Source organism: Talaromyces stipitatus, genomic scaffold (assembly GCF_000003125.1).
Source record: "Talaromyces stipitatus ATCC 10500 scf_1105507295549 genomic scaffold, whole genome shotgun sequence".
Classification (NCBI taxonomy): domain Eukaryota; kingdom Fungi; phylum Ascomycota; class Eurotiomycetes; order Eurotiales; family Trichocomaceae; genus Talaromyces; species Talaromyces stipitatus.
In genome coordinates, this window is record NW_002990117.1 from 3,858,732 (window position 1) to 3,886,578 (window position 27,847).

The 27,847-nt window shown below is 45.0% G+C and overlaps 8 protein-coding genes across 8 annotated transcripts, besides 6 other annotated features; 2 read left to right on the forward strand and 6 right to left on the reverse strand.

The window, feature by feature from the left end:
• Window positions 1–16: 16 nt before the first annotated feature.
• TSTA_022710 (uncharacterized protein) lies at window positions 17–2,438 on the reverse strand. Its single transcript, XM_002484406.1, has 2 exons — window positions 1,964–2,438; window positions 17–1,917 (listed from the first exon to the last, which is right to left on the reverse strand). The coding sequence occupies exons 1-2, from the start codon at window positions 2,365–2,367 to the stop codon at window positions 1,029–1,031; spliced, it is 1,293 nt and encodes a 430-aa protein (XP_002484451.1). The 5' UTR covers window positions 2,368–2,438; the 3' UTR covers window positions 17–1,028.
• Window positions 2,439–4,431: 1,993 nt separating this feature from the next.
• Window positions 4,432–4,542: a microsatellite.
• Window positions 4,543–5,502: 960 nt separating this feature from the next.
• On the forward strand, window positions 5,503–8,331 carry TSTA_022720 (uncharacterized protein; the record flags this gene model as incomplete). The annotated part of the gene is made up of 3 exons (XM_002484407.1): window positions 5,503–5,667; window positions 5,714–8,007; window positions 8,055–8,331. 3 exons carry the CDS (start codon window positions 5,503–5,505, stop codon window positions 8,329–8,331), a joined length of 2,736 nt encoding a protein of 911 aa, XP_002484452.1.
• A 1,384-nt stretch (window positions 8,332–9,715) lies between these two features.
• Window positions 9,716–9,829: a microsatellite.
• A 1,603-nt stretch (window positions 9,830–11,432) lies between these two features.
• Window positions 11,433–12,868, reverse strand: TSTA_022730 (uncharacterized protein; the record flags this gene model as incomplete). Its single annotated transcript, XM_002484408.1, has 4 exons — window positions 11,433–11,947; window positions 12,013–12,077; window positions 12,143–12,522; window positions 12,578–12,868. The coding sequence occupies 4 exons, from the start codon at window positions 12,866–12,868 to the stop codon at window positions 11,583–11,585; spliced, it is 1,101 nt and encodes a 366-aa protein (XP_002484453.1). The 3' UTR covers window positions 11,433–11,582.
• Window positions 12,869–14,918: 2,050 nt separating this feature from the next.
• Window positions 14,919–16,162, reverse strand: TSTA_022740 (short chain dehydrogenase/reductase, putative; the record flags this gene model as incomplete). The annotated part of the gene is made up of 2 exons (XM_002484409.1): window positions 14,919–15,040; window positions 15,157–16,162. 2 exons carry the CDS (start codon window positions 16,160–16,162, stop codon window positions 14,919–14,921), a joined length of 1,128 nt encoding a protein of 375 aa, XP_002484454.1.
• A 3,000-nt stretch (window positions 16,163–19,162) lies between these two features.
• Window positions 19,163–19,936: a mobile genetic element.
• A 573-nt stretch (window positions 19,937–20,509) lies between these two features.
• Window positions 20,510–21,595: a mobile genetic element.
• Window positions 21,596–21,890: 295 nt separating this feature from the next.
• TSTA_022750 (uncharacterized protein) lies at window positions 21,891–22,283 on the reverse strand (the record flags this gene model as incomplete). Its single annotated transcript, XM_002484410.1, has 2 exons — window positions 21,891–22,214; window positions 22,248–22,283. 2 exons carry the CDS (start codon window positions 22,281–22,283, stop codon window positions 21,891–21,893), a joined length of 360 nt encoding a protein of 119 aa, XP_002484455.1.
• Window positions 22,284–23,529: 1,246 nt separating this feature from the next.
• TSTA_022760 (uncharacterized protein) lies at window positions 23,530–24,050 on the reverse strand (the record flags this gene model as incomplete). Its single annotated transcript, XM_002484411.1, has 3 exons — window positions 23,530–23,700; window positions 23,766–23,977; window positions 24,032–24,050. The coding sequence occupies 3 exons, from the start codon at window positions 24,048–24,050 to the stop codon at window positions 23,530–23,532; spliced, it is 402 nt and encodes a 133-aa protein (XP_002484456.1).
• Window positions 24,051–24,323: 273 nt separating this feature from the next.
• On the forward strand, window positions 24,324–25,466 carry TSTA_022770 (uncharacterized protein; the record flags this gene model as incomplete). Its single annotated transcript, XM_002484412.1, has 3 exons — window positions 24,324–24,901; window positions 24,940–25,002; window positions 25,031–25,466. The coding sequence occupies 3 exons, from the start codon at window positions 24,324–24,326 to the stop codon at window positions 25,464–25,466; spliced, it is 1,077 nt and encodes a 358-aa protein (XP_002484457.1).
• Window positions 24,426–25,244: a mobile genetic element.
• Window positions 24,474–25,370: a mobile genetic element.
• An 82-nt stretch (window positions 25,467–25,548) lies between the features above and the next one.
• TSTA_022780 (uncharacterized protein) lies at window positions 25,549–27,802 on the reverse strand (the record flags this gene model as incomplete). Its single annotated transcript, XM_002484413.1, has 2 exons — window positions 26,967–27,802; window positions 25,549–26,915 (listed from the first exon to the last, which is right to left on the reverse strand). The coding sequence occupies exons 1-2, from the start codon at window positions 27,613–27,615 to the stop codon at window positions 25,549–25,551; spliced, it is 2,016 nt and encodes a 671-aa protein (XP_002484458.1). The 5' UTR covers window positions 27,616–27,802.
• Window positions 27,803–27,847: the final 45 nt, after the last annotated feature.

Below are 27,847 nucleotides of genomic sequence, written 5' to 3' on the forward strand. Positions count from 1 at the left end.
TCTTCACCCTTCACTTACTGCAGGCTGCTTCACAACTGCCTGGTGAGAGTCAGCCGCTCACCTCCACAAGTTGCTCGTCATCCTCACGCAGTCAAGACTTGATTTTCCCACCCACCTCCCTGTGTACATAGATTCATATTGCCATTACAATACAAAGACACTTGCCTCCCCACGAGGGAGCGCGGACGGGGCCCTCTCTCTGACGCTGCAGTCTAGCGCGTTTACGCAAGGCCTTAGCGACAGGTGACCCGTTGCGGCCAAACTATTCGCCGTAGGCATTTTGTGACCGACTTATTGATAGAAATGGGCGATGGAGTTTCTTTCCTGGCTGTTCGAGGGTGCACAGTCTGGATTTTCAACTACTCGAGCGCCCTCATTGGACAAAGCCCAACCAACTTGGACTTCAGTGTGGTAGCACCAGATACCATTCCTGAGCTCAACAGTTTGTGACGGCCACATCTACGAAGTTTATGTTTTCTACCAGCCAGTACCATGAACTTCGAATTTCTCTACTGCGGTATCTGCTCAGCTGTATCCGGATACATCGGCACTACAGCATTCATTCATTCAAATTCGATCCCAATGGTCCCTAGGACACTAGTTCAGGACTACAGTATAATTACGCAGCCTTGGCAATAGGAAATTGTATGAACTTCCGTTTTAGCCAACTGCCATTTAAATGCAATTTTGAAATACTGGATGAAAAATTTACTAGCTTTGTCACTATGAGTTCTAAATCAGCGTGGAAGATACTGTGAAACATCAGACTTGAGACACTACATATAGCAAGCGATGACGAGCAACAAAGGACAATGTTCATCTAGGATAGAACCCAGCCATCACAAATCCTCCATGTAAGACACATAGACCATAAGAGATTAAATCTACATAAGGTATCTAGGAACCCAAGGAACAAGGGCACAAAAGTCATGGCTGGTCAAAGACGATGTGATGACTTAAAAGCCACGTAGACCACAGACAGTAGCAGCTAGCGACAAGAAATGCCTGCAACAGCCCTCAACTCAAAACTAGAATCTGTCACCACCCGTCGCCCGTTTTCTAATTTCGTTAGAAGACGGCCTGATATGTCTCGCTTGCGGTTCAGAAGACAGTTCGTCCTGCTCACTTGTATTTCGTGATTCATATTTACCTCTCTCACCTTCGGGACCAGGTAGCGAGCCAGTGGATGAAGTTTTGACACGATCGGAGTTAGCCGCTAGAGCCCCGAATCGGCTTTTATAACGTTCCTCCGTCAAGTGTCGAAGATTCTCTGGAGTCATTGAGCCGACTAATTGGGCAGAATTGCCTTTGGACGACGCTTTCTTGACATCGAATAGGTCCGCTAAAGTAGTCACCACTACTTGATCACTTTCGCCATCCGCAACCACTTCCCCAACTCTGTAAATTTTCTGCCGAGAAACTTCACTAGCCGTCTTACACACCTCTAGACATTGTCTCGAAATATCTATGTCTTCCTGTAATCGTAACCTCTCCGTATCATTTGGTTCCCTTTCCAGGAGAAGGGACTGGAGGCGTCTTTGAAGGTGGCCGATGACGTCTTCAAACTGACTTTGACTTTCATCCAAAACTTGGCGTGTTCTCTGCTGTGCTTCGGAAATGCCCTGCACGTCTTCACTGCCGTTATGAGATACATGTAGATGTGGCAGTAACGATGAATCGCGGCTTATTAGGGACTCGATGTAAGACCTTGCATCTTTGCAAACGCGGATACATTGTTGGGTCACAGCTCTTTCATCTTTCAAATCAATGCTTGTACTTGAAGCATCACAGTCATTGAGGGGGAATTGTGCCATCTTCTCGTCAATTCGTCGCAGGCGGAGTTCAAGGTTGTAGACTGTATCCTGAATCATCTCATTATACTCTTGAAGAGCCTGGTGGGAAATCTTGGAGGTATGTCTTAAAACGAGTCAGTAAAGCCCGCTTGACGAGTAACGCAGCTTACAGGTTGATAGTGCCAAGCCCGACTGAAATAGTTGATTTGTATTCCGCGATGGTGTCTATGAAGTCGTTGATGTCGCCTCTCATAAACTCCATTTTCGTCCAGTCTCGAAATCCTGGTTTTGACTTTCCGCTGAACGTTTTCATCGATGCTTCAAAGTCGCGGCATACTTGACTGCATCGGTCAATCGGCCTTTGTAGGAGCTCCAACATCGTCGTTTCAGAAGTGACGACTTGTGCTAGCGAACTTAGTATATTAGCAAGATCCTCAAGTTCATCTTGCAGCCTTCTTAATGTCTTGCTACGATCTTGAAACCGTCTAATGGTGTCATAAAGAGACCTGGTTGACTGTGCAGCGGCTGTTACAACCGCAAGCACTGAAGCAGCGACGCTTAATGGATCCGCCATTCTGGTATAAAGGAGTTAAAAAGAGGAGCGATGCAAATCTATGCTGTGGCGAGAGCCAAGGGAGGAACTCCAAACTCCCATCTCAAGCTTGCGAAGCTATATCAACTTATCAAGAGAAGGAATGATTCCCGTGCCACAGAATACACGTGGACAAAGGAGAACTGAGAACGGCGCTAAGGCAGCGGCAGCAGCCAATGATAAGATGTGTTCCCGCATCTTCGCATTCTAGAAGGATGAGCGCTAAATGAGGTCGTCTAATTTGTCCGTGTCACTCAAAGCAACAATGCCTTGCTTCGTGACTAACCAATAGACTAGAACAGAGGAATCTACTGCTGGTAGTCATTGGTCAAGTGAGAAAGGATATTTCGGAGTATCTAAGTACGTTTATTCAAGATGCTACATCACGTACATATATAAGCTCCATTCTGGCCAATCATTAACCGGCTCTCCTGATATGCAGCTGACCAGGAGTGATTAGCAATCAACCCCGCTCGAACATGGACATGAAGCAATTCAATATATTATGGTTGAATACTATGTATACAATGGTGCTTCGACTAAACAATGGTTAGTAGTCACTTCTCATGCTTACCTGCCCTAGGTGTGAGTATAGTACCCCTCATCACTCATCACTTCTAACATGTTCCTCCCATAGCGTAAAGATCCGCAGGAATTCAAAGAATTTACCTACGAAGGCCCCTTGTATATTCCTTTTACGGGGAAAGTAGAAGTTTCTTCCTTGGCAACCTGCATTGTGATAATATATATATCCACGAAGATGGCGAAGTTAAAATGGGTAATTGGTTTTCAGTCAATTGGATGCTTATAATTTTTCAGCTGATGACTTGACAGGAGATATCGGGAAAAGCATGACACAGACAAGAAAGACAAAGGATGTTTCCCACGATATGGAAGCCGTTTACTTTATTGCAAATAGGCTACTTGACCTGCCTAGCTTGACAACAAATTTTTGTCTGTATAGAGCTAATAGCTATATAGCACCCTTTCTTGATTATTTCTTTGCGGCAGGAATTGGTCAGGCAACGCCTTCTAGATGAATACTGCCACCTTTTTATATGACTCGCGTACAAGGCTGAAATTGCAAAAATAGAAAAATTTGGATCGTTTCCCGAGGGGTGACGCCATAAGTATTCCTCCTGCGCTAACTGCTTCAGGATAGCGTGTTCCAGTTGGTTACCTAAGCAGCGCCGTTCCGGCGCTGCCACGCTAAAAATTTCTCACATCCCCGTGTTGCTTCCGTCGTCTGACATTGGCAGAGAATGCATTTGACCACATATCCGTACTTCGTCTTTCTCTTCGCCCTCTCAAAACCAAAGAGGAACCACATTAGCTATCAAGCTCGTGAAATTTTCACCAACTCAGCCCATGGCCGAAGCGTTTTGAGTCAGCTTGACGGCGAGCAACTAGGATCAGGTCAAAGACTAATCTGTTTAACTCGCTTCTCACGCGGCGATGGTAAGGACCATACCTTCGGTAGGCTCTCTACAGTCTCCATTTCTTGCTTTACTTGCATGTTGGTGAGCTCCCGGAGCATTTGAAATAGCACAAGCAGCGGATGTCTCCCTTGACCACCAGAGGGTCAGAACGAGTTGGTGTTAGAACGAGTTGGTGTTAGAAGGAGTTGGTGTTAGAACGAGTCGGTGTCAGAACGAGTCGGTGCCGGAACGATTCGGTGCCGGTATGAGCTAGTACCAGCACGAGATATTGTCGGTACGATTTAATGCCAGTACGTACGAGTTGGTGTCAGTAGAGTTAGTACCAGAACGAGTTGGTGTCAGTACGAGTTGGTGTCAGTAGAGTTGGTGTCAGTAGAGTTAGTGTCAGTAGAGTTGGAGTCAGTAGAGTTAGTGTCAGTAGAGTTGGTATCGGTATGAGTTGGTGTCAGTTCGAGTTGGTGTCAGTTCGAGTTGGTGTCAGTTCGAGTTGGTGTCAGTTCGAGTTGGTGTCAGTTCGAGTTGGTGTCAGTTCGAGTTGGTGTCAGTTCGAGTTGGTGTCAGTACGAATTGGTGTCAGTACGAATTGGTGCCAAAAACTGAGTTGGTGTCAGTTCGAGTTGGTGTCAGTTCGAGTTGGTGTCAGTTCGAGTTGGTGTCAGTTCGAGTTGGTGTCAGTTCGAGTTGGTGTCAGTACGAATTGGTGTCAGTACGAATTGGTGCCAAAAACTGAGTTGGTGTCAGTACTACTTGGCGTCAGTTCGAGTTGGTGTCGGTTCGAGTTGGTGTCGGTACGAATTGGTGTCAGTTCGAGTTGGTGTCAGTACGAGTTGGTGTCAATACGAATTGGTGTCAAAAACCGAGTTGGTGTCAGTACTAGTTGGTGTCGATACTAGTGCGAGTTGGTGGCCGTTATCTAGGCCTTGGCGTTCGAATTAGCGGACGCCATTTAGAGCTCCCGCCATATAAAGGAGGGCTTTGCTAGGGCGTTGTAGTACGTCAAGGGGGTTAGGGTTTCGATTTCAAGTGAGAGTAGATTCGACGCATAAATCAAGACTTTGCCTTGAGAGTCCGAACTATGCAGTCTCCCTCTACGCACGCTGAAGCTCATCTGGAAATTGAGCGAAGTCGTAACTACAAAGGAACTGCTAAGATTGATCTCGAAGAAATCGGCTTTCATCCTGATTCCTCACAATCAGTCGAACAGCACATCATTGATCGGCTCTGTGAAAAATTTCAAAAGGAAGGCTGTCGCTGACTTGATGCTCAAAATCATGTTGCGGCTATCATTTCTCTGCAAGACCTCCGTGCGGCATTGCAAGCCGCTGGGAAATCTTTCAAGGACTTGCTAACCTCTGATCCCAATCATTTACTTCATCTCCAATTCTTGGCTGGCCAAGTCCTTTGCTTACATGGTCGACATCGTATCCGAGCTGGCGCCTAGGTTCTTACCGCTGGTGATCGATGGTGGACGGTCGACATTTATCTCGAAAGTACGTCTACTCCGGAAAGTCATACCCCCTACCTTCGCCACACCGATTGACGTGGGATTGTAGATATCAGTTATGAACTACGGACTGCCCTCACAGAAGGATATTTTGAGAAGGAACAGCCAAGCGATGGAGAGATTTATCGGAAGATTCGTCGGTACCAAAAAGAACCGAATGCTTTTATTCAAAGAATGTGGTGGGCGCGCCTGACTGATGATAAGGCCCGGTACCTCCGACAGCTCTCCAAGAACATCGACCTTTGTTCCGCCTTTGATGCCCTGCTGTCGATTCCTGGACTGTGGGGTGGGATGAGCTTGGAACATGTGGCCAACGTGATGGCATTGCGCTGTGATGAGGTCATTTGATCTTCCATTCCTTTTGACCCGGGCTAACCGTTTGCAGGAAATCGTGCACTATCTGACTTCGCACCTCCGAGAATTCTGGGTCTCCCTCGTGAGTTCCGACCCGACCAATCCTGACCTTGAGGCGATGATGAAGATCGACGCCCACACGATCGAAAGATTGGAGCTGATGGCGCCAAAAGCCTCGTACAGGGACGCTAGAAAGCTTCAGCGTTTGCTACGTAGCGGAAAAGTTCTCTCCAATTTTAATTTATCTGAGAGAGCTCGGATGTGGAAATGGTTGCGTGATTACGATGGCATCATCCCTTCGTTGCGAACGTTCTTTCGAGATATCGAATATCTGAAAGAATGTGGCAATGCAATGAAATTGCTTGTCAACTTCAGCAAGAATGGGCCGACGGTGCGGCGGGCTTTGCGGTGTTGTTACAGTCCCGGTGATTCTCTCGAGGAAGGATGTCTCATCCAGACGTCCGAGGACACCTTTGAGAGGCGGTTCGGTAGCCGTGAAGTGCAGCAAGAGCTTTCTTATCGACAGCTTTGGCTGTATGCAATGCGTGTGTACTCCAGAATATCACGAACATTGACCACACCCAACTCGTTGGCGAAATCCCAAAATAAAACGCTGGACGCAATAGTGATCTATGAGATGGCAATGTTCGCACATAAGTTGGGCTTCCAGTCCCCAGCTATTAAGAAGCTCATCATGCATTCCCCGGATGTGATGATCGCACAGAGTGTCCTGCTCAACGCTCGGGACCAGGAAGGGTATGAATACAATGCCACAGTCTTTCCCACCTTAGTCCACCGCATTGTGGAATGTTTCTCAATGGCTACGCCCCGCGAACAGCCACAGTTCCCTAGCCTCGTGGATTCTACGGCCGGGTTGAAAGAGCGCTGTGGACTTCCTAGCAGCCAGGCCCAAAGACACGACCGTAGGCTACTCTTCCTTGACCCTCTGCACACTGATGGGGTGGATGTCTCAGGAACAGTGTCGACATGGTATGTACGGCGAAACGTTTATTTCGCTTTTTTTGGAAGGCTTCATGGCTTTTCTGACAGTCTCCGAGTGCCCGTTTCCACATCATCAACATTTCCGCCAGATCGTCATGTTACTAGTAGACCCAGCTGTGACGCTCATGAAGGGAGTGAAATCAGAGCTTCACGGGTGAAATTTATGGATCCCGTACCATGTTCGAGCAATGCCGAGCGGAGGACCGAGATCGCAAATCCAGCAACCCAACAAGGAGAGTCTGGCGAAGAAGTGGTTGCTGAGATTGAAGTATCTGACCAGCCACGATCACCCAGTGAGGAGGGATCCTCAGTTGTAGAACAAGAGCACTTCCAGAGAGGACCAGAAGAGAGTGCAGTTGGAGGCACAGAGCTAGGAGATGCTTCACTTGAAGAGAACGAACTGGAGTCTGGTGAGCCCCAAAGTCTGGGACTTCTAGAACCGGATAGTCGAGATGGCTTGCAGCCTGGGACTGGGTGCATTTCCAATAGTACATCTCCATCCCTCCAGCTGCAACAAGACCTATCAAACTTCATTGCCAGGTTACATGTGTCGACAAGTCCGCTGGAAGATGATCTGCAGCAAAGTAAGCAATCCAGAAGTCACATTATCGATCAAGCAAACAACGCGCGGAAGCGCAAAAATACAGATGATGATGAATCTGGCGCCAACAAGAAGCTGAGTTCGGGTAATAAACGAAAACGTTCACGAACCAGAACTATTTCAGGGACTCATTCTTCCCCGTTCAGTGAAGCTGAATCTATACGCTTGAATTTACTTAGGACTCTGATGAAAAATGCCGGCCAATCATTTAGTATTGCGACTTTGCGTCAGATCTATGAAATGGGTGATCGTATTATTGACGAAACTAATGTTGTCTTGAATGGCTGGAATGAGTGGCTGTCACGAGAATGTCAGGCACCTGGAGTTGTGCTTCCGGCTTACCACAACCTTTCGTTGGCGGAGATTTGTTTTGCTGCGTGTCGGCTTTTAGCATCAACCCATGATAACCTTCATCACGGACCAGTACATCAACGTCTAGCCCAGGTCCTTCTTTACATCTTTGTCCATGAATTTGATAAAGAGTTGCAGAAAAGAGAGGACAAGCAGGAGGTGGTGCTCCAACGTAACGGCCGTAAAATGATGACTATAGTTCACGACTTGATAGTAGAAAAGGTCGGTGAATTTGAAAAGAATGGCAAGAAGTGGAATCGAAAGGACGTGGTGGAAGATAAAAATCTTGGGAAGCGGTGGTGGCGGCTTGGAAGTGGTATTGGATTTGTTGTCATTCTGACCTGTGCATCAGACTTGGAAAAGAGTCATATGTAAGCCGACCCTCATCGCTGACAATAGGATGCTGACATTGTACTAGGAAAAATCGCTCCTTTTCTAATGCCAAACTAGATCTCTTGGTTAACTATGTCCGGAATGCGTACCCCAGTGCTGTGGCCCATCTCCAGTCCCTTGACCCAGTAATTCAACGCTTTATCGCGGGTGTGGCTTTGCCCGCAGATGACATTGTCCATCCATACCCTTCCTTTTTGCGATTTGAAGCCGCCCCTGAAAATATGCAATGGACAAAAACAGAGTCAGCAATGGGTGTTGCAACAAAAAAGCTCTTGTGCAGTTTAGGTAAGACTAAGGAATGATGGTTGGAGGCATCTTCTGTTTGTTGCTTGCTGCTCACTTAATAGCAGACCGTAGTTCACCGGGACATTATATTATTGTATTATATGACTTGCCAACGATGATCACATCCGTATGTGAAAAGACTGGCAGTTACCTTCTGCAAGTCTGCAACGGTTTCAAGACTTTTTAGTTTGCAATGTATACGAAGAGGATAGAAGTGGTCAAATCGAGTATTTAGGTACCATCTCCAAATATCTGAAAAATTGATCTAGATAGAAAACGTTTGCATTGATTATGATGACACATCACTCTAGAATCTGAGCTCTTTTTTCTGAAATAGTGTGTCGGAACTAAAATAGGAAAATGATTATCACTGAGAAAGACATCCTTGATGGAGGCATTCTGGTGTTTGTAACGTGCGATTCGCACGTTCGAGAATGTGTTTGCACACAGCAGCACATGATATTTTTCTAGCAGGAGCTATTTATACAGAACAAGGCATAGTCCGAACAGCCCTGAGTCGAGAGTGCCTTGGGGGACAGATATGCCACATAACGAGCTTACGAATGGGCCAGAGTAGGTGATGGCACTCAACTACACATTAGTCTTGCTATCACGCACCGGACTAGTTGCAGCTTTGTTCAGCTGCCACTCTACGAAGCATGTGAGCCATAATCAGAATGATGTGTGAGTCAATTTCAACACTATCACTGGTTTTTTCTTCCTAGTATGGGGAAGTTCGAATATTGGAGCAAGTGGAGAAGTCATCTGGAATACAATATTAGTATATCCATCTTGTGCCTTGATTAATCACTTACTTTAGTTATATCTTCTTCAAAAGTGCTGGTTTTATGACCTTCAAAGCTGACGGTTTGAACTTGTTATGGATAAAAGCGCGTATTCATGGAGACGTGTCCGCGTGGTTTATCCGCTAAGCCTGATTAATACTATTCTTTCACTGCACCTCAGTCCTCGACAATACTATGTATGCAATTGTTGATATTTTCACTCTATATTTATTTATTACGTGTAAATAAGTGTGATCTGTCAGTTAATTTAATTTGAAGCAATATAGACTTAAAATAAGGCTTTCGTGATGTTCCAGGAGTTCAGGAGTAGAAATGATATATTCCTGAGATTGACGTTTTGGAGTAAAAAATGATTTCTGTTCATATTGCCTGACAACTTGTTAGATTCAAGGAAAACTATGTAAAATTTTATATCCTAGAATATTTCTAGCTTAGCTCTCCCTATATCTCTTATTTGATAAGAGTTAATTGTTAAATTGTACGCGGTATTGCTATATATGTAAAATCGAGTACGTTGCTGGACATGGTGTTGAACAAAAGTACTGCCGAGTATCTCTTACCGCCTTCCCAATTGGGACTAGATCAAATAAGTTCGCGAACCTCGAATCGAATTCGAATCGACTGTGGGTTCGAATTCGTACGAATAGTCATATTCAGGATTAATTCGAATCGAATCGAATTAGGAAAAAGTTCGATTCGATTCGATTCGTACGGAGCGGTAATTGTGAGAGCCAGAAGCAATCAGTGTTCCATTAGGAGAGAATGCTACTACTGTAATCCAATCAGAATGGCCTTTAAAGGTCTGCTGCAGGGTGCCAGTAGCTAGATCCCAGAGTATAACTGTTTCACTATGAGAGTTAAAAGCTACTAATGTGCTATCAGAAGAGAACACCACTACTGTGACTATATCAGAATGGCCTTCGAGGGTCTACAACACTGTACTCCAGGCTGGTTCCACTTCTGGTAATTTTTGGATCCCCCTCGGAATTTTATCTATATATTTATTCCTAATTATGCTTCTTCTTAGTGTAAAAATAAGCGCCGATACATAGAGCTGGGGAGGCGCCTGATCGATCATTGCGATATTCTTTCGAATAAATCGCATTGCATCATCAAGGAATCTGCATATTTCTGTGTCTGCGTCACTCTGGTCAAGTTGTTAGAACAAAGAATAACAATAAACTCAAGTTGAAAAATATATACCATAACACTTTGTAACGTCCAAATCAGGGTAATACTTTCTGCAATTCTTCCTAAAAGGCTCAATGATTCCAGCTAATGCAAAAAGTGATCCTGAAGAAACACATGAACAAGATCATTGTTACTGATGCCCATCTGACTCTCCTTTAAATGGTATATCTAGAAGCGGCAAGTATATTGCATGTCTGGTGGTAAGTAGTTGGTTATGAATCTGACATCGATCTCAGCTTGTAGTATTCTGTGGCCCAGCAGATTGCATATATTTTCTCTAAGACTGCCCGGTTGCGATATTCATTCAAGATATCTAACTATGATCATCTTGTGAGTTTCTCTTGTCTATTTAGAATGAGTTTATACGTGACGTGATTGTGTTCTAGGTTACACAATCATACTAATACTCGCTGTAAATCTGCATATCTACTACATAGCTATAGAGCTATATGTATATCCTGCATATAACCATGTCAATGTGACAAGCGGCCAATCTAGCTATCTAGGTGCCTACGTACAGCGAATATCGAACATGGGGAGAGAAAGAAGAAGAAATCAAACACCCCTCGCCAAAGGGCTCCTTTATATGCGCGCTCCCTTTGTTCTCCTTTTTTCCCAATATGGCACCGCTGGGGAGATTCCCGTTACGGCACCGCCTAGGGTCCTTGCCCTAGGTGCGGATTGCTCCGGTCAACTCCCAACAGCGCCATATCAGACCTTCGGAGCTCAGGGAGCTGTCACACAGGAGGCCGTCCATGCGGGAGGCCATTATGAGAGAATCTGCCTATTAATCGCACTTCCAGATCACTGTTTTCACTTGCATTCATATACGTACTATGACTGTAGTGGGCGGTGTGCAGGGGGATGATCATTCCGCCCCAACCTGTCTCACATAAACAACTCTCCACATGAAGATACTTGCTCTTCTCTTTAGCTCTCTCCAATTCAGGCAGTTTTCCCATAAGCTTCCACGGAAGTTCCACTATCAATAAGCTTGGGTATGATGCCTTCTCGCAGGATCGGGGCCTACGAGACGGAAGAAGTTTAAATACAGAGGGGTCTTCCAAGTTGATTTATGGTTTGAGAAAATTGCTTGCAGAAATCAAGAGCAAACTGTTTCAGTCTGAAGTATGAAATTGGTGCTCAAGTGCTTGGATACTAAAACAAAACCCTTGCTAAACGTCCACGTAGAATGGACCCTCCTAGCTATAGAGATCCATGCGTGTAGCTTTCGTATATTCTTCATTAGAACATTTGAATATTTTGAATATTCAAACAATCGACCATGATGACTGGTGCGACTCTCTATCCCATTTCACTCTTACATCTGTTTGTACATGCACCGGGCCCATGTGATCCATGTTGTAGCTCGAGCCATGGCATGCTTTATTCATCGAGTTCTGCTCCCTTTCGGACCCCCCCGAAAATGCTGTAGAGTTTCCCATGCCAGGGAAGCCACCGTTATTGAGCGGCTTTTTATGTTCATTATCATTAGACCTCTCATAAGACCTCGACGCACTACTACGAGGGCCTTTGCGCAAGTGGCTGATTAGGCTTGGAAATGTTGGAAGGCAAGTGACGATGACACTCAAGTTCAATTCGACATTTTGCCAAATGGCAGTGCTGGCCTCAGTGGCTTTTAGAGAAATGCAGGTTAGCGATAGCACCTAGCTTGAGCGCTTCGTTGCAGCCATGACATACCTGTAGGATTATTGATGTCGACCTCTGAGATACAGATAATATGCATCAAGTCCGCAATACAGATACTAGATCTTCCAATGTTAATCTCGCTTTTTGAACCTTGGAGTGCAAGATTGTGTTCAGTACTCACACTATACCGAAACAAAAGAGTCCAGACAGAAGCACCTTTTTTTTCAGATTCATCTTAAGCCTCCACACAACCGGCTGCGGGAGGCAGAGAATAAGGAAATCTACCACCATGTTGATGCTGCTCATGACTATCCAGCTTGCGATTATATTAAAATTGGCAGAGTGTGGCAGCCATGGTTTCCATTGTGCTTCAGTTGGGTTGTATGCAAAAATTAACAGGCATTGACTGGTGATAAAGTAACCGCCGATCAGAAAGCCGACGAGCCACGATGCAACGCGGAAGGATTTTTGAATTTTGAAGATGCGGTGGTAAAGGAGAAGGACTGCTGCTTTTGAGAACGAGATACTCGCGACGTACAATACGTTTTCTGCGAGTGTTATCTGGACAAATCAAAATTTCATTGACTGTCGTAAAGAGATAGAATCAATATCTTACTTCGAGATATTTTTCCAATGTTGCTGCACTGTAATATTCGATATCATATCCACCGTGGGCAATAGTAGCGTCAAGGAGCGTGACTATGAAACATCCGTATGCGAATATGAGGGCGATGAGGCTGAACCAATCATCCCATTTCACGGTCACGGATATCCTTCGAGAGATAAATCGTAATATGACCGCGACTGTTGCGAGAAACGTGAAAAGTGTTGTAATAGCCACCATGACACCATTTCCGTGTTCGATCCCGCTAGGCATCAAATCGACTGGTGATATCATTGAAGCCATTTTGAAGATAGTGCCTTGTCCGAACAGGACATAACATGTGAAAAGGCAAAGGACACTGAGGAACCTCGAGAGGGAGGGTGATTGCCAATAATAAAGCATAAGAAGACCTGGGGTCAGAATGCGAAAAACGAGTAGACTGTGGGGGCTAAGGAGTGGCACCATTTTTGCAATTTCCACTTTTCTCTGATTAGGGGTTGTTTGCTGTTTGCTCAGAGCTATTAAAAGAAACAATCAACCTATCACAGTAAAGTTCCATGCAGGAGGAGGAGCTCGAATAAGGCGGGCCACAAGTGAAGGAAGATAGATACTTTCCACAGATCGTCAGTGCTGGTCAGGCGCCCCACGGGAAGTTTTCATCACATCTGAAGTTGGAACATGCAGCTCACCGGGGTCAGTTGTTGAATCCCTTGAACAAGTAGATCGGCCGTGCGCAAAACCATCGGATCACCCTGCGGGCCGCTGCGGGGCACGGCTCTCAAATGCCGCAAGACGTGGCAGTGGATACCTCATATGCTTGAAAGGGGTTTGCAATTGGTTGAAGGTACCATGGAATTAATTACATAGTAGTGTAGGATTACTGCATACCAGAAGGATGGCCCCCGGGAACACAAGAGACCGGGATTCACGTTTTGCTTTTTCCTTCCTGTTCCAATGTCCACCTGGGCAACTTATGTACCAGTGCTCAAGCCTCACGAGGTCTCAGGCATAATGCAGTCCTTTGTAGAATATTAGCAGCTGAAATCACACAGCGTCAGCTTGACCATTTAGACCGATGGAGACCTCCACAGGATATAACTACCTGCAAATACTAGCCCCCAAATCCGAGATTAGATATATGCATATGCTAGCTATCCCTGGTTTTGCTGACGGTACGAGGTAGAGATTAATGGATCACGGAGATACTCCGGGGCCTGGACTTACTACGGTTGACCCCGGTGATTTCCATAGTGTGGTGGGGCTTGAAGGGGTGTAGGTGGTCAGCAAAGAAATACTTACTGCCTGCCTATATTAGTTATTACTATATCTTAAGAATCTATTTATATGCACTCTGTGACGGCTGTACGCGCCTCATTACTGTTCTATACGGTGCTGTTGTCAGACTTCGTGCCGTAGCCCTGAGCCCTAGGACGGGAGTTGCCTTTGAACTTCACGACTTCCCAAATAGGCACCGCCGCGGCGTCAGCGCACCGTATAAAACAGTAGCGAGCGCGTACGAGCTTCCTTTTCCTTTTTCTCTTTCTTCTGTATGTTTAGTATCTCGTCGATAGGTGTTACGGGCTAGTCCCGCCTAATGCTCACTATAAGGGCATATCTGAATAGAAAACGTAACATGAGGAAAGAAAGAGGAAGGAAACAACAGGTTCTTCACGCGCATACAATCTTATAAGGAAAAGGGGAATAGGGGCTTCCGGCAGGCTTCCTTCCGGGGACTCTGGATAGATGGGTGTCATATGGTTCCGGGCAGGCAATCGGGATCTGGGAATAGCTTCATGTCATGGGAGTAGCTGTTGTGAGGGCTTCGCCCAAACACCCTTCATGAGGTCAGCTCATAACAATAGGCTACTCCGTAGTTAGGAAATGAGCAACGTCACATGAATTGACGTTCCGACACCAATATATTAATTACTATCTTTTAAGAGTCTTTTTAAGTAGTTCTTCACACTATGATAGGGCTCTGAATTTATATTTAATATAGAAGAAAAATATCTAGTTAGAATAAGAAATACTCGGGCTTTTTAATGATATTATTTTTATTTCATGATTCTATTAGAGTCCATTCATGTGCATGACTGAAATTCCTATATAGAAGCATGGCCACAGCAAGGCATTTCATAGCATGTAACCCTTGGAAGTGTGACACTGCCGAAACCTTATATTGAGTAAATATCTAGGTGCGCTCGTCTACGAAGAATATCAAGCATGAAGGGGGAAGGAAGAAGAAAAGGAATCAGCCTCTCTACGCGTAGCCCTTTATATGAGGCCCTTTGTGTGGACGGAGCTTCCTGATACAGTACCGCTTCCCAATACGGCACCGCTCAGGGCCGAAGCCCTATCTCGCAATAGCCTCATGTTCCGCTTCCTTGTACGGGAAGCTCCGCCACGTGGCCAAGAGCCGCATGTTACCAAGCCGTAGGCTGACCGTGCTGAGGGCTGTCACAGGAAGCTCACATTCTATTCAAAAGACCAAATTACATTGTCCTGTATCTAAAAATACAGTAATGTCACGCTTAAATGCTCAAGTGCTCATTTTGAAGTCCACCAATGGCGGATTGGCCACGTCAATGCACCAGCCATACCAGACACCCAACCAGCCCATCCTCTTGCCTTCACAGCGGCATGAACAACCGTGAGCATCCGTTGAGTGAAGATATCTGCTGGGTCCGAGTCATTTAGATAGCACTCCCAAACAGCTCCTTCTTTATCGTTTCCATCATGCAGAGCCTCAAATTCTCCCGTCGAATAATCAAGTTTCAGTTTGGGTCCCGTAACCAGCGAGCGGCCAATACACGCTGTATCGGCAACCAAATATGACGCCGCATCGATAACATCCTCACTTTTCCCGAGTGGCACCCCCGCCAACAGTACCCGAACAGGCGTTTGCATAAATGTGGAATCGGTATAGTATGGACAGATAATATTGACTCGAACTCCAGCGCTGACAGGAGCTGTCACACGTAGACTCCGAAACAATCCAAGTACCCCATGCTTCGAAACGGTATACGGCGCCTGCGTGATCAGCGGATGTAAACTGGCAACGGACCCCATGAGCAGGATATGTCTATCTCGCCCCGACTCCGAGGCAACCGATTCCTGTTCACACGGCATCGAGCCTGGGTTTTTCGGTAGAAAGAACAACGCTAGGTGCACTGTATACATCACGCCAGTGAGGTTAACATCCAGTGTCTTGAAACTCGGAGCCGGCGGGCTGGGATCGTTCAAGTAGTCGACGTGTGGGTTTTCGAAGGATCGAGATTCCTCGCTATTGTTGATACCAGCATTCGCAACGACAGTATCGATTCCACCATGTGGACTCAATCTCACAGATTCGCGAAAGAAATTGACCTGAGATTTCCAAGATGTGACGTCTAGCTGGATGAAATGAACATTTTCGTTTTGCGTGTCCTGGCGGATTTGCGCGGCGACTTCTTCGCCGGCTGGATTGATGTCACCGAGTATCACGTTTGCCCCTGCCGCTGCCCAGCGAGCACCGTATCCAGCGCCAAAGCCTGAGGCGCCGCCGGTGATAAGTATGGTTTTGCCTTTAATGCGAGCTGTGTCATAGCTCAGATCCATCTTGATTTGGCTCGTGTGGAAAAAGAGGAACGGAGTTCGGTGTCCTTGTTATAGTGGAAGTCGGAACACAGATTCCCCTCGAGTCAACACACGCTTCCTGTCGGATTGGCGGGTTGTCAGAGAATCGTGAAGTCACAGCCAATGGATTAGGCGCTAGTCTACGGAAACTAATGCACGACAGAACAAAGGATTATCCGTAACCCTTAGGGTTAGGGCAACAGAGCCACTGTTGGGGACGGCTATGTTGAGAACAGAGAAATCAGAGAACTTCTATGTTCTCTATGATCGAGCCAACAGAGAAACTGTCGGAACGTGAATATCAAACCCTACGCGTTTCGGCACCGGACTACTTAGTCTCACGTGGCACGTGCGTGCCGCGTGTATATCTAACTAGCTATCCCCCGTTCCCCCTCGTTCTTAGGAGTCAGTCACAATATTAGGAATCAAGATATCTTCATATTGTCAGGCTCATTAGGCCGCTTCGTATTCGCGCCTTACTACCGTCTATGCTTCGTGATACGGACCGTAGTTAAACCAACAGAAACTTCTATGAATTCTATGTTGACGATGGAACATATAAGGACGCTCATTTACTATGTAATTAGCTTTACTCTATCGTCTTGAATTAACTGTTTAACTTTGAGTATACCATTGCTCATAGAACTAGTTAACTTAGGCTTTCTTGTTTATTACTTAGGCATCCTGCCCTTTCGTTATCAGAATACCACCGAACCGCCGTTCAGTGAAGAGTTAGCTCTGATCTAGACGCTTGTCAAGCATCGGTTTACGACACGGGTTTACTCCCGGCTAACCCTGAATATATCTTACAAGTATAAGAAAAGAAGACGTGACTAGCAAGATTATATATATTCAGTTGTCTGTCCTTTTTAATATATCAGGTTCCAAAGTCGGGTTTTATATAGACCTTTTGGTGGGCTGGCTTTGCTGGCCTCCGGCAAGGGTTGACATCATTTATGACCAGTCATGAGGGGTAAATTTGGGGGCTATAAAGTAGAGCTTCTAATTGACTACCTCATTTGACTGCTTCTAGATATCCAGATTATTGTGAAAGTGCTCAGGCCAAAATACTAATATTGCATTGAGGGTAGCGGTCAACGAGAAAACTAAGCATGGAGGGGAAAATAGAAGACTAGGTGTAGGCCAGCGCTGGAGCTGATATTTATGTGCGAGTCCCATTCCCAATACAGTACCGCTGGCGGTGCCTCGATATAGTACCGCTTAGGGTAGGAAGCCCTATCACCGGAATAACCCGTCAAAAGCCCTAACCTGTCGGATTAGTCGGTTTATTCCAGGCCAATCCTGAAGAGTGTTTTACTAGGATCAAAGAAAAGAAGTGACTAGCAAGATTGTATCTGTTGAGTTCTGTCTCTCTGTCTCCATCAGGTTTCAAAGCCGGGTCCTTTATAGACACCTTTGGCGGGGTGATTTGTGAGCTATCAGGAGGGGTAAATATTGGGCTGAAATCTAGGTGCCTAGATATATACCTAAAGGTGCCTTTTAGACCTGTAAGATTGAACAGTCGATCTTTCTGCCTCGTTTGAAAGCCGGATTATCTGACATAACCCAGATATGACCCGTGTACGGCGCTGTCACAGTTAACTCCAGCCTTAATAATGAGACACAGCTGACGACAAGCCTGACGTTATTGATCTTTGCTCTCCACTTCTAAGGTAATAGTGAGTGAGATTCTATTGATAACAAGTCTCGCTAAAACTCACTTACAACCTGCGCCTTCATTGACATGAAACTAAGCTCTAAAATGCAGTATTCATTATCAACTGGTGAGAAAATATTGAATCAATAAACGCTAGCTCTGGCCCCAAAGATAAGACATAGTCTAATGACGCGCCTGGTATCCTTCATCCTCGCTTCCTGACTTCCTTAGACTTCCCTCTCAATCCACTATTAAGGCGATGCTGACCGAATTTGTGAATGTGCCACTTCTTGATCTAACATCAGCTGCCACTGTACATGAATTAAGCTGTCTCAGTGGCGCCTACGGTGGATGAACATCGTCGCATCGTCATGCTTTCTTCTTACCCTGGCCATCACGCAATCCACTCTGCCAGTGCGGTATTTTTGCCATTAGCCATGGTATGCAGCAAGACCACAGGAACCTTCGCTCAGTGCTGAAACTTTAAGTGGAGAGCGCTAGCACAATAGGTTCTGATATTGCAGTAGAACTGGTGTCAACTGATTCTCAGCTGACGAGGAGCGCAGAGTGTCAACTCCAGAATCCCAGGAAAGAAAAAGCAGGTCATTCCGTGGGAGATGAATATGATCAATAGTGCATGAGGCATTTATGCTATTGGCCTTGTTTCTCCTTGAACTCATATGTTGTCAGCTGGACCCTCAGACAGTGGGACCTAGAGCTGATAAAATTGGCGTGACTGATTAGGGATGTAACACAGCCGGGATGCATGAAGTTCAGGAATTGTATTGACCTGAATCAGCCTTGGATCAGCCTTGATAAGGCCGTGCTGTAAAGGATCGTAGAATTGAAGAGACCGATATCTTGAAAGCATAGCCAGACACCACAAGATCAGACGTAGACAATGAGGATTCTCTGTATAGCATAGTAGAAGCCAGACCTGAAATAATTGAATGATCCCATTTGTTTTCCCATTTGAATACTGTAGATCCAACTACACTAACTTTCAAAATCTTGGAATGTGATACCGAGAGTGGAGAGATGGCGCGATGGCGTGGCCGTGCATTGCGACCGTGAATGCGACGATGGTGGAGATCCGCTGGCGATCGGCTGGACCGGTGAAGGACGACCAGCCCAAGCAACCGAAGGGGAAAATGCAGAAGTAAAAGGAGGCGATGTAAAAACGGCGAGGGACGAGGTTTATATAGTCGCGGGTTTCGGGACGGCGGTCGTGACGATACGGCGTACGGGCGCGCTAGGCCGCCAACGGCAAAACTAACCGGAAGCGGGAATTCACAGGTCCCGTTTACTACTTAAATACCTGCATGGTTTTCTTCAGCAGATAGGCCTGTTACCCAAGTCGTGTAGTCGTCCACAAACGCAATTAATCCTCCAGAAGCATTTATCTTGTGTTGTACTAAGTCCGCGTTAAAGAATAGAAATAGCATAGGGGAAAGTGGTAATCCCTGTGATAAGCCTGCTTATAGTAATTCCCTCTATTCACTTATTAGTCTATTGACTGTGATAGTTGCAGTTCGTCCTGAGCAGAAGGCATTAATCTACTGGACTATCTTGTCAGGTATCCCTCTTGCCTTGAGTCTCTGGAGTAACCTCTCTTTGAAGACTCCATTGTATGCTCCTGCAACGTCAAAGCTGACCAAGCTAAGGACCTTCCTATTTCTCTAAGCCTTATAGATTTCTTCTTGAAGTAGTAGAATCACTTGTTCTGCGGAGCGCCTTTTTCTTGCTCTAAAGTGGTTGGTGGGTAGTAGGCTGAATATTTCTATAGTATATGATATTCTCTCTGCAATGACCGCTTCTAGTATCTTGCCTAGAGTAGAAAGCAATAATATAGGTCTCCATGATTTAGCTAGTAAGTAGTTATCTTTTGCCAGCTTCTTCAGTGATATGATCTTCGCATTTCTCTATTGAGATGGAAGGTCACCATCTCGTAGTGATGTCTGGAAGATAAGAAATACTCTTTCTTTAATTACTGGCCATAACTGCCTCCACATCATAGCTGGGAGTCCATCCTCCCTAGGTGCTTTCCATGGCTTAGCATTAAAGACTTTCCTCTTAATCTCCTCTATAGTTAGATCAGACATATGTATTGGCTCCCTTTGAGGTTAAGTTCTGTCGGTTTATCTACGTCTAGGTCGCTAGCACTAGTCACGTAGAACAGCTATTCCGACGAGCTGACGAGCCGGATCAATATGGTATAGAATTCCTGATATTGATGACTGCCCCCCAAGAGTAAGGGGGACGGGGAGTGGCTAACTACATATATACGCGGCACGCACGTGCCGCGTTAGACTAACTGATATCCAGTGCCGAAACGCGCTAGGTTTGATATTCACGTTCCGACAAGTTCCTTCATCTTCAATCCTTTCTGGTAGTGGTGGGTAGAATGTAGCGAGTAGCTCTTCAGCCTGTTCCAATTTGTCTTTAGTAGTAAATCCATCTGTTGGTTTACCTTCGTTAGATCGCAAGATCTAAGAAGGACAGCTAATCCAACAAGCTGAGTGAGCCAGTAATACTGAATTCCTAATATTGCGACTAATCCTAAGAACTAGGGGGATGCGGGTGGTGAGATGTAGTTATCCTCCGTACGCTATAGCGCACGGAAAAACTATATCCCATTCCCGCGCCGAGATAGGTAAGATTGCTATACCGACACCATCTGACTTTACTAATGGCGGTATTTTGTCATTGAAAGAGTTACTATTAGGCTTGAGATACTTGGTTACTTGCCATATATTGATATTGTCCGCAAGGAAGTCCTCCCAGTGAGCTTTCTTCTGTTTTTGGATTGCGTCATGATATTCTTTTGCTGCTTGCTCAGGGACTGCACATCCTACTCTTTGCTACGACCTGGCCTGATTTCTCCAGTAGGTGTATGTATAGCGGAGCTGCATTAGATCTGTTGTCCACTATTATTTAGTGTATAGTGAGGGCTTTGCCTTTAGTATAAGTTTAAAGACTGCTTCTGTGACTGCTATCATGAGGTGATCTATCTATAGCTAGACCAAGCCATCTAAAGGAACTATTTGCAAGCTGGTAGTAACTCTAGCTCTGATTTCTGCTTAAGGTGCATTCTTCTAGAGCAGTCTCTCATTAGCAGGTCAATCTAGAACTGATATATTAAACTCTATTTTAATTACCTGATGGTCTGATCCATGGTTTGTGTAGTGTATGCCACACCTAACCATCTCTTCTGTCAGTTCTGTTGATACTAATATTAAGTTGATTATTATTTCCATATCTCCTGATTGCTATGTTTTTATGCCTCTAGATAAGAGGCTGTGGAGAGAGTGTTCATCTATATAGTTAATTAGAGCATCAGCCTCTCCTTGTCTTGTAGGAGATATATGATCTCTGCCCCAAAGTTGATCATGCCGGTTGAAGTCTCCCATTATTAGGATATCTGTCTGTATTCCTCCTCTTCCCCGGTAGTCTACCACTAAGCTGCTTAGCAGCCTAATTATAGATATCAGTGCCTCCTCATTATTTCCCTCCACATAGACTGAGACCACTAGCACCACCCAGTCTAGGAGACGCAGAATCGCAGCTATTAGATCTGATAATTCTACTAGGATCTGTTTAGCTTCAATATTGCTCCGGACCTATAGCATGCTCCAGATTGGCCATCTTCCATTATGTCTCTTTGTAGGTATCATTTTTATCTAGTAACTATATCCCATCAGACTTGTCACCATAGCATTCTTAATTGTCTGTGCATATGGTTCAGATACTGCCACCACCCCGTAGTCTCTAATCTTGTTATTATTTATTAAGCTCTATTGTATTATGTCCCTTTTGCCCATATTGAGTTGTAGTACGCAGAGTGATTTATGCATGAGATTGCATGAGGTGTACTCAACAGTTTTTGCTAAATGACTCATGAGGTCCTCCACAAGGAACACACTTTAAGACTACCACTTAGCATGTGTTGTGGTAATATCCTTTCTCTATATATTTAGCGCAGGTCTGGCTCTTCTTGCACGCAAAGGCCTTATGGCCTATCTCTTGGTAGTTGAAGCATTAAGCCGGTCCCATTCATGGTTCAAAGATTCGAGTGTACGCGGATTCTCCTGCTATATCGAAGTAGTTGCTATCTATTAAACGTTTGGCATCAGTCCCTTTTGTAATATATACCACCATAGATCCATATGCCTTATTAGAGTCCTTCTTACTAAGCCAGGAGATCTTAGCAATGTTAACATTATTCTCCTTTCCTAAGGCCTCGGCTGCCTCTAGTAGGATGTTCCCGTCCGCATCCAGGATGGCTGTCCGGTTGGTATTATCGATTTTGACCGGGTATAGCTGGTCTCGTAGGACTCTTATTCCTAGTATATTAATCTTTTGGGCAGCTTCTTTAACCTACTAGATCTCATCTTTATGCTTGCAAATTACTTTAACTTGGTCTACATTCTTTGGGTCCTTGAACATTGCTGCACAGCGTCAATTCTTTATTTCCTCATTCTTTCGTATCTCTTTCTCAATCTGTTGTCTAATATTAGCTATCTGGGCTTTAGCTTTGTCTTCTTCTCCAACGCGAGACGTATCGATGGTGCAGAATAACGTATTAGCTAATGTAGAAGGGGCTAGGGGGACTAATGGTATGTCTTGTTGATGTCCAGATTATCTATCAACTATAGCCACATATATTGCATTGGCTGGGGTACTTGCGAAAGTGTCCAGCTGCTCCCAGAGTTGCTTGTATTCTTCTATAGATTGGCTTTGGATTGCTTCTACTTAGGTCTGCAGCACTTAAATTGTACTACTCTGTTCTTGGATTATTTTAGACTGCTCTTTAATTATTTTCTCTTATTTAATAAGGACTTCTTTTAGTGCTTTAACCTCTTGATAGATGCTTTCCAGGTACTGGCCTATCTTTTTAAGCATGTCCCTGTTTCTGTCTTTACCGCTCTGTTTCTCTTCAATAAGACCAGCGGCTTTCTTTATCACTGATAATTCGACTTGGGTCATTGATTTCTTAGACGTTCTAACAGCGCTGATATTGTCGCTGCCCGAGGCCTCTCGGGCCCTTGTTGAGGGTGTTACCACGCGTCCCGCACGCGTTGTTGTCGCCGGCTCCTCCACCATCGCGTCCGCCATCGCCAGCCAACACTTTCAGCACTTTGAACACCCTGAGCACACTGAGCCTGCACGCCACCACAAACTGATTCTAATCCCGGTCGCAGGACGTTCTCCCTCTAGGAAACTATCTAAGGAGTGAGGTGTTCTATCCCGTACGGATAAATATCGGCCCGAAGGCTATAATCTTTACACGAACAAAGCCCCGTGCTGGAGAGCAATAGCAAGGAGAATATAGTCCACTACGAACTGTGGTTTCTTGGTATCGCAGATACCGATTCCGAATCTAGGCCGACGGCTAAAGGTCAACTCTCATTTTTATTAAGTCAAACAAGTGATTGGTCTTTGGATCGGCTTACACAGTATAGTCTGGGTTTTGGTTGCCTTTGAACTACACTTAGTTGACTTTCCACTCTACCTTCCACGGTGCCATGGAAGATAGAAATAAAACCAGGTCGATGTGCTATTTAAGAAATTAGTAACACATCATACTATCATTATAACACTATGTCATCATCTTGTACCTCAAGCCTCTAGTTGCTTGATCCTTGTGGGCAGGGATGAATGCACTGATCCTAGCTCCTATAAACAGATAGAGTTAGAGAGCTAAGATGATGATGGCCTTTAGTAAGCTAGGCATGAATTGACGCTGATCTGCCTGCCACATCGACGCTATTACTCGGAGGAAGTCCCTCTTCATGAAACTATAGTCCAGATCTTTGACATTTTCAATCGCTTTCTCTTCCTCTGTTAAGGTTCGCTTGATCCACTATATGGTAGTTAGAACGGCTCCAACATTGGGACGCTCAATGCAAGTGTAATGCAATATCTTACGTGGAATATTTTGCTACGGTCCTTTGGAGCGATGGTGACCTGCATGTTCTCTTTAAACCCACCAAACAGTCTTTCTGTAAAATTGAGAACCATGAACGTAACTACCCGGCCGCTTTTACTGATCTTTCCCTTGGCTATGTGGATGTACCAGCGAAGAAACTCCTTGATGAGTGTGTGATTAGGAGTCGCGCAGCCCGGCCCGAACTTGTAGCCTTCAATCTAGTATTGCTCGGTGAATCTGCGCTCAACTCAGTCTGCCATGTTACCACCACTTATTAGGGACATGTTCGTGAGAAAACTCACTACAACCAATATTGAATGGCTTCACGGCACATCTGTTTAGTCTTCTTATCTCTCTTATCAGCCGGTTTCAAAATGTTTGAGACTCTTGGCACGGATTTCTTCAAAAATGTCGACACACGTACATTTTCCTACATATTTTAAACTTCACGCGAAACAACGTGCTAATACGTGTAATTTTATACAAAATCTCGTGTCAAATTTGAAGCCAAATTCGTTTCTAATTTGGGGAATTCGAATCGCGCGATATACCAAGTCATGGAGCTGCCAAACCGACCTGCCACTGAGAACATTGCCCTTGAAGCAGGTCAACAAACTCGCCAGCTTATCCCACGCCCTCTTTCAAATAAGAGCAACGCCTTGTCTGGCGATAAAATTTCCCAGATTGGACGATATTTACGCCTGGGTTGGAAATGTGAAGCCATCGCGAGCGCCTGCAACGTTTCAAGAGCCACTATCTTCCGGTATCAAAGCAACCTCTTGCGGTATGGCAGCCTCCGGAAACCTGCTTATCGAAGCCTAGGACGAGCAAGGAAGCTATCTCAAGCAGACGAGGATGCTGTTTTTGAATATCTCCTTCATGAGAGCTGGCGGCAACAAGATGAAGTCAGATCCTGGTTATATTATGAGCGTGGTGTGGATGTTAGTGTGCCAACAATATCTCGATTATTTAAGCGCCGTAAATGGTCAAGAAAACAGCTTAAGCGAATCTCGTTAAACCGGAGTGAACCTCTTCGCCGTGCCTATCTTGATGATATACGCCAATTTGCAGCGGATGATCTTGTCTTCCTTGACGAGTCGATATTTAACGAGAAAACGGGCTGGCGTCGACACGCGTATGCACCGATTGGAGATGATGCTGAAATAGATGCAGATATAAATTAGGGCAAGACATGGAGCATCTGCGCAGCAATGACGCTGGAGGGCTATCTTCCCTGTACTGGCATAAAAGATAGATATTATAGTACTGGTGACTTTGCGGATTGGCTTGAAACAAAATTGATACCAGCACTCAGCCAGATACACCGATTCCCAATGGTTATTGTTCTTGATAATGTCAAGATCCATACACGCGAACACGTTAGTCAGATTATTGAGAGCGCAGGACATCTTATTCGATATTTACCACCATATTCACCCGATTATAACCCGATAGAACTCACCTTTAGTGTTCTTAAATCATGGATGAAAAGGAACTGGATTTTCTTGCGTGAGACATGCAGCAACTACGGTGAATTTATCCATCTTTCGATTCAACAGAGTCGTTGTGATAGATTCGCCAGAAAACACTTTAAACACGCTGGGAATGGAGTGTATATTGAAGAGAAAGAACTCATTGAATTTCATCAATTTCTCGCGCAGTATGAGGCAGATCTAAGCGTCAACTTATTCAGTGAATAGTATCAAATATTCTTAAAGCAATCAAACAAAGCGATTAAATGAAATAATCTAATAAAGTAATGTATTAATACCTAGAACTTCATCATATAGTCGAATTTCCACCTCCTAACGCACCTAGAGCCATGGCTGCAGCATGTTCGTCGTGGACACGGCGTACGAACTGCCTATACTGGCGTAACTCTCTCTTGAAGCCTCTCGCCAGACCGTCTGAGATGCCTGCCTTTATTGCACGTTGATATGCCGGGGTTTTATCGTCTTCCATTTGCCTCAACTCTCGTATGGACCAGTCATTTGCAAATATGGTCGATTGAGCATCTTCCCATTTCTTCTTCCTATCTTGATTCTTGATTGAGTTGATTTTCCAGGTGAAAAATTTGGCAAGCGTGTCATATTCGTCCTCATTTGAATCTATCGAACTAGATGACCTCGGGCGTGGTGTTGGTGTAGCGGGAATAGCCTCAAATCGTGCAGGAGTTTTATCAGTTTTAAATGATAGCAAAGAAGGGCTTGTTGTTGATCTTCGAGGCAATAAATAAGCCGTTTGATGAGGTGTTTGTGTTAATAAATCGCGCTGTTCTCGCAGTAAATGATGACGCTCTTTCTCCTCGTCACGATGTTCCTGTTTTTCCTGCATTGCTTCCATCTGTTCCATCAATCTATACTGCATTTGTTGCTCATACATCTTCGTCTGCATCTCCATAAATTGCTCCATGATCTGGGCATTGTTCTTTTTAACAGGTTGTCGAGAATCTCGGTTTATCGAACCTTGTTTTTTCATCCAATACTGCTTTAACTCATCTGGTGGATTCTCGATGGTTGCACCACCTGAAGCTATCCGATTGGCCCAAAGCCCATGCTGAGTAGCGAGGATATTATAGTGCTGAGTATTGTCCATAGGATCAGGGAAGCAAAAGTTGTTATAATTCGTACAGTTTCTATCGTTGCATTGATATTTCTGCATCAACTGACGTTGGAAATCACCAGCTGTCAATATTCGGTCTCGTCTCGCTTCACGGATTGCAGCCTCTTCCAATAACTGAGTGGTACGAGTAGAACGGATTTGTGTCGGCAGTACAGGGGGCGAGCTTGGAATAGATATTGGATCCTGGGGTTGTTGAGCTGTCGATATTGCTGTCCTTTTTTTCTTTGATATAAGTGCTTCGCAGGCCACTTTGATCTCAAAAAGAACGCATAAAGCTGTACCGGGATGAGCCTCTCGTTTATTATCAATGAGATCTAAAACTTTGAGGGTCTCGGTAATAGAAAAATCATCAAATTGATGGCTTAATTGTCTTCCACGACCAGACATTGATTTTACAAATGCCGTACAAGTTTCAAATGTAAAAGGTTCGTCATCAGTGTATTTGACAATCTGGTCATGGAACTGATCTTCTACAACACCAAGATCAAATGAACGTTGAGTCATATCATGGAGTGTTTGACTGATGACTTTTCACTTGTTAATATAGACTCTCAGATCAATGCCAATTGAATAATCACGCTGGCCGATTTCATGATTAAATTCGTCTTGGATATCAGATGTGTTGATAATACTAATATCCTCCCGGGCCTCACGAAGAGCGTGCTCGGCGACCTTGATACGTCGTTTAGCGCTGAGTTTTTTGAAATCCTCCTTCGCGTTATAAAGGTTTGTCGCTGCTATCTTGATATCCAGTGAATTGAATGGTGTTGACTCGCTTAATGGCGTATCACGCAGCAGGCGATTCTCTTCTTCATCATATTCACCGTTCAAATAATCGGCCATATTCCAACCTGGAGGTCTACCTGGAACTACCACGGGAAGATCATCATCCTCACTAACGCTATCTTCGTTGTCATCGGTTTCCTCATTAGTATCTGCTTCCAGGGATGCAATAATAGACTCATCCCTTGGTGCATTAGATTGTGCGCGGAGAGGTGTAGTTTCCACTGAACTGTCTGGAGCGTCTCTCGAAGACGTTATATCGAACCGTACTCGCTTTGCAGATGGCGTTTTGGAAGGAGACCGCGTAGTAGATTTCCTTCCTGAAGGTGCTGGCCGCTTGCGATGACTATTTGCCTTCTTCGCAGCGTCTTGACGAGTTTTCTGTATAGCGGTTTTTGATGTTATTGGCGCAGGTAATCCGAATTCCTCTTGCCGCTCCTTCATGCGCTGTATTTGGTTCTGGGCTCTAGTTGGCACATAGTGCCTTTCATCAAAACTCTCCCCCGGTCGAATAGAACGTGGAATATGAAGCGATCGAAGGTTGTATGGGTTCGTTGTTGGAGGTTGCTGAGAGGCAGTTGTCGGATTGGTCGGTTTATTCCAGGCCAATCCTGAAGAGTGTTTTTCTAGGATCAAAGAAAAGAAGTGACTAGCAAGATTGTATGTCTTTTGTTCT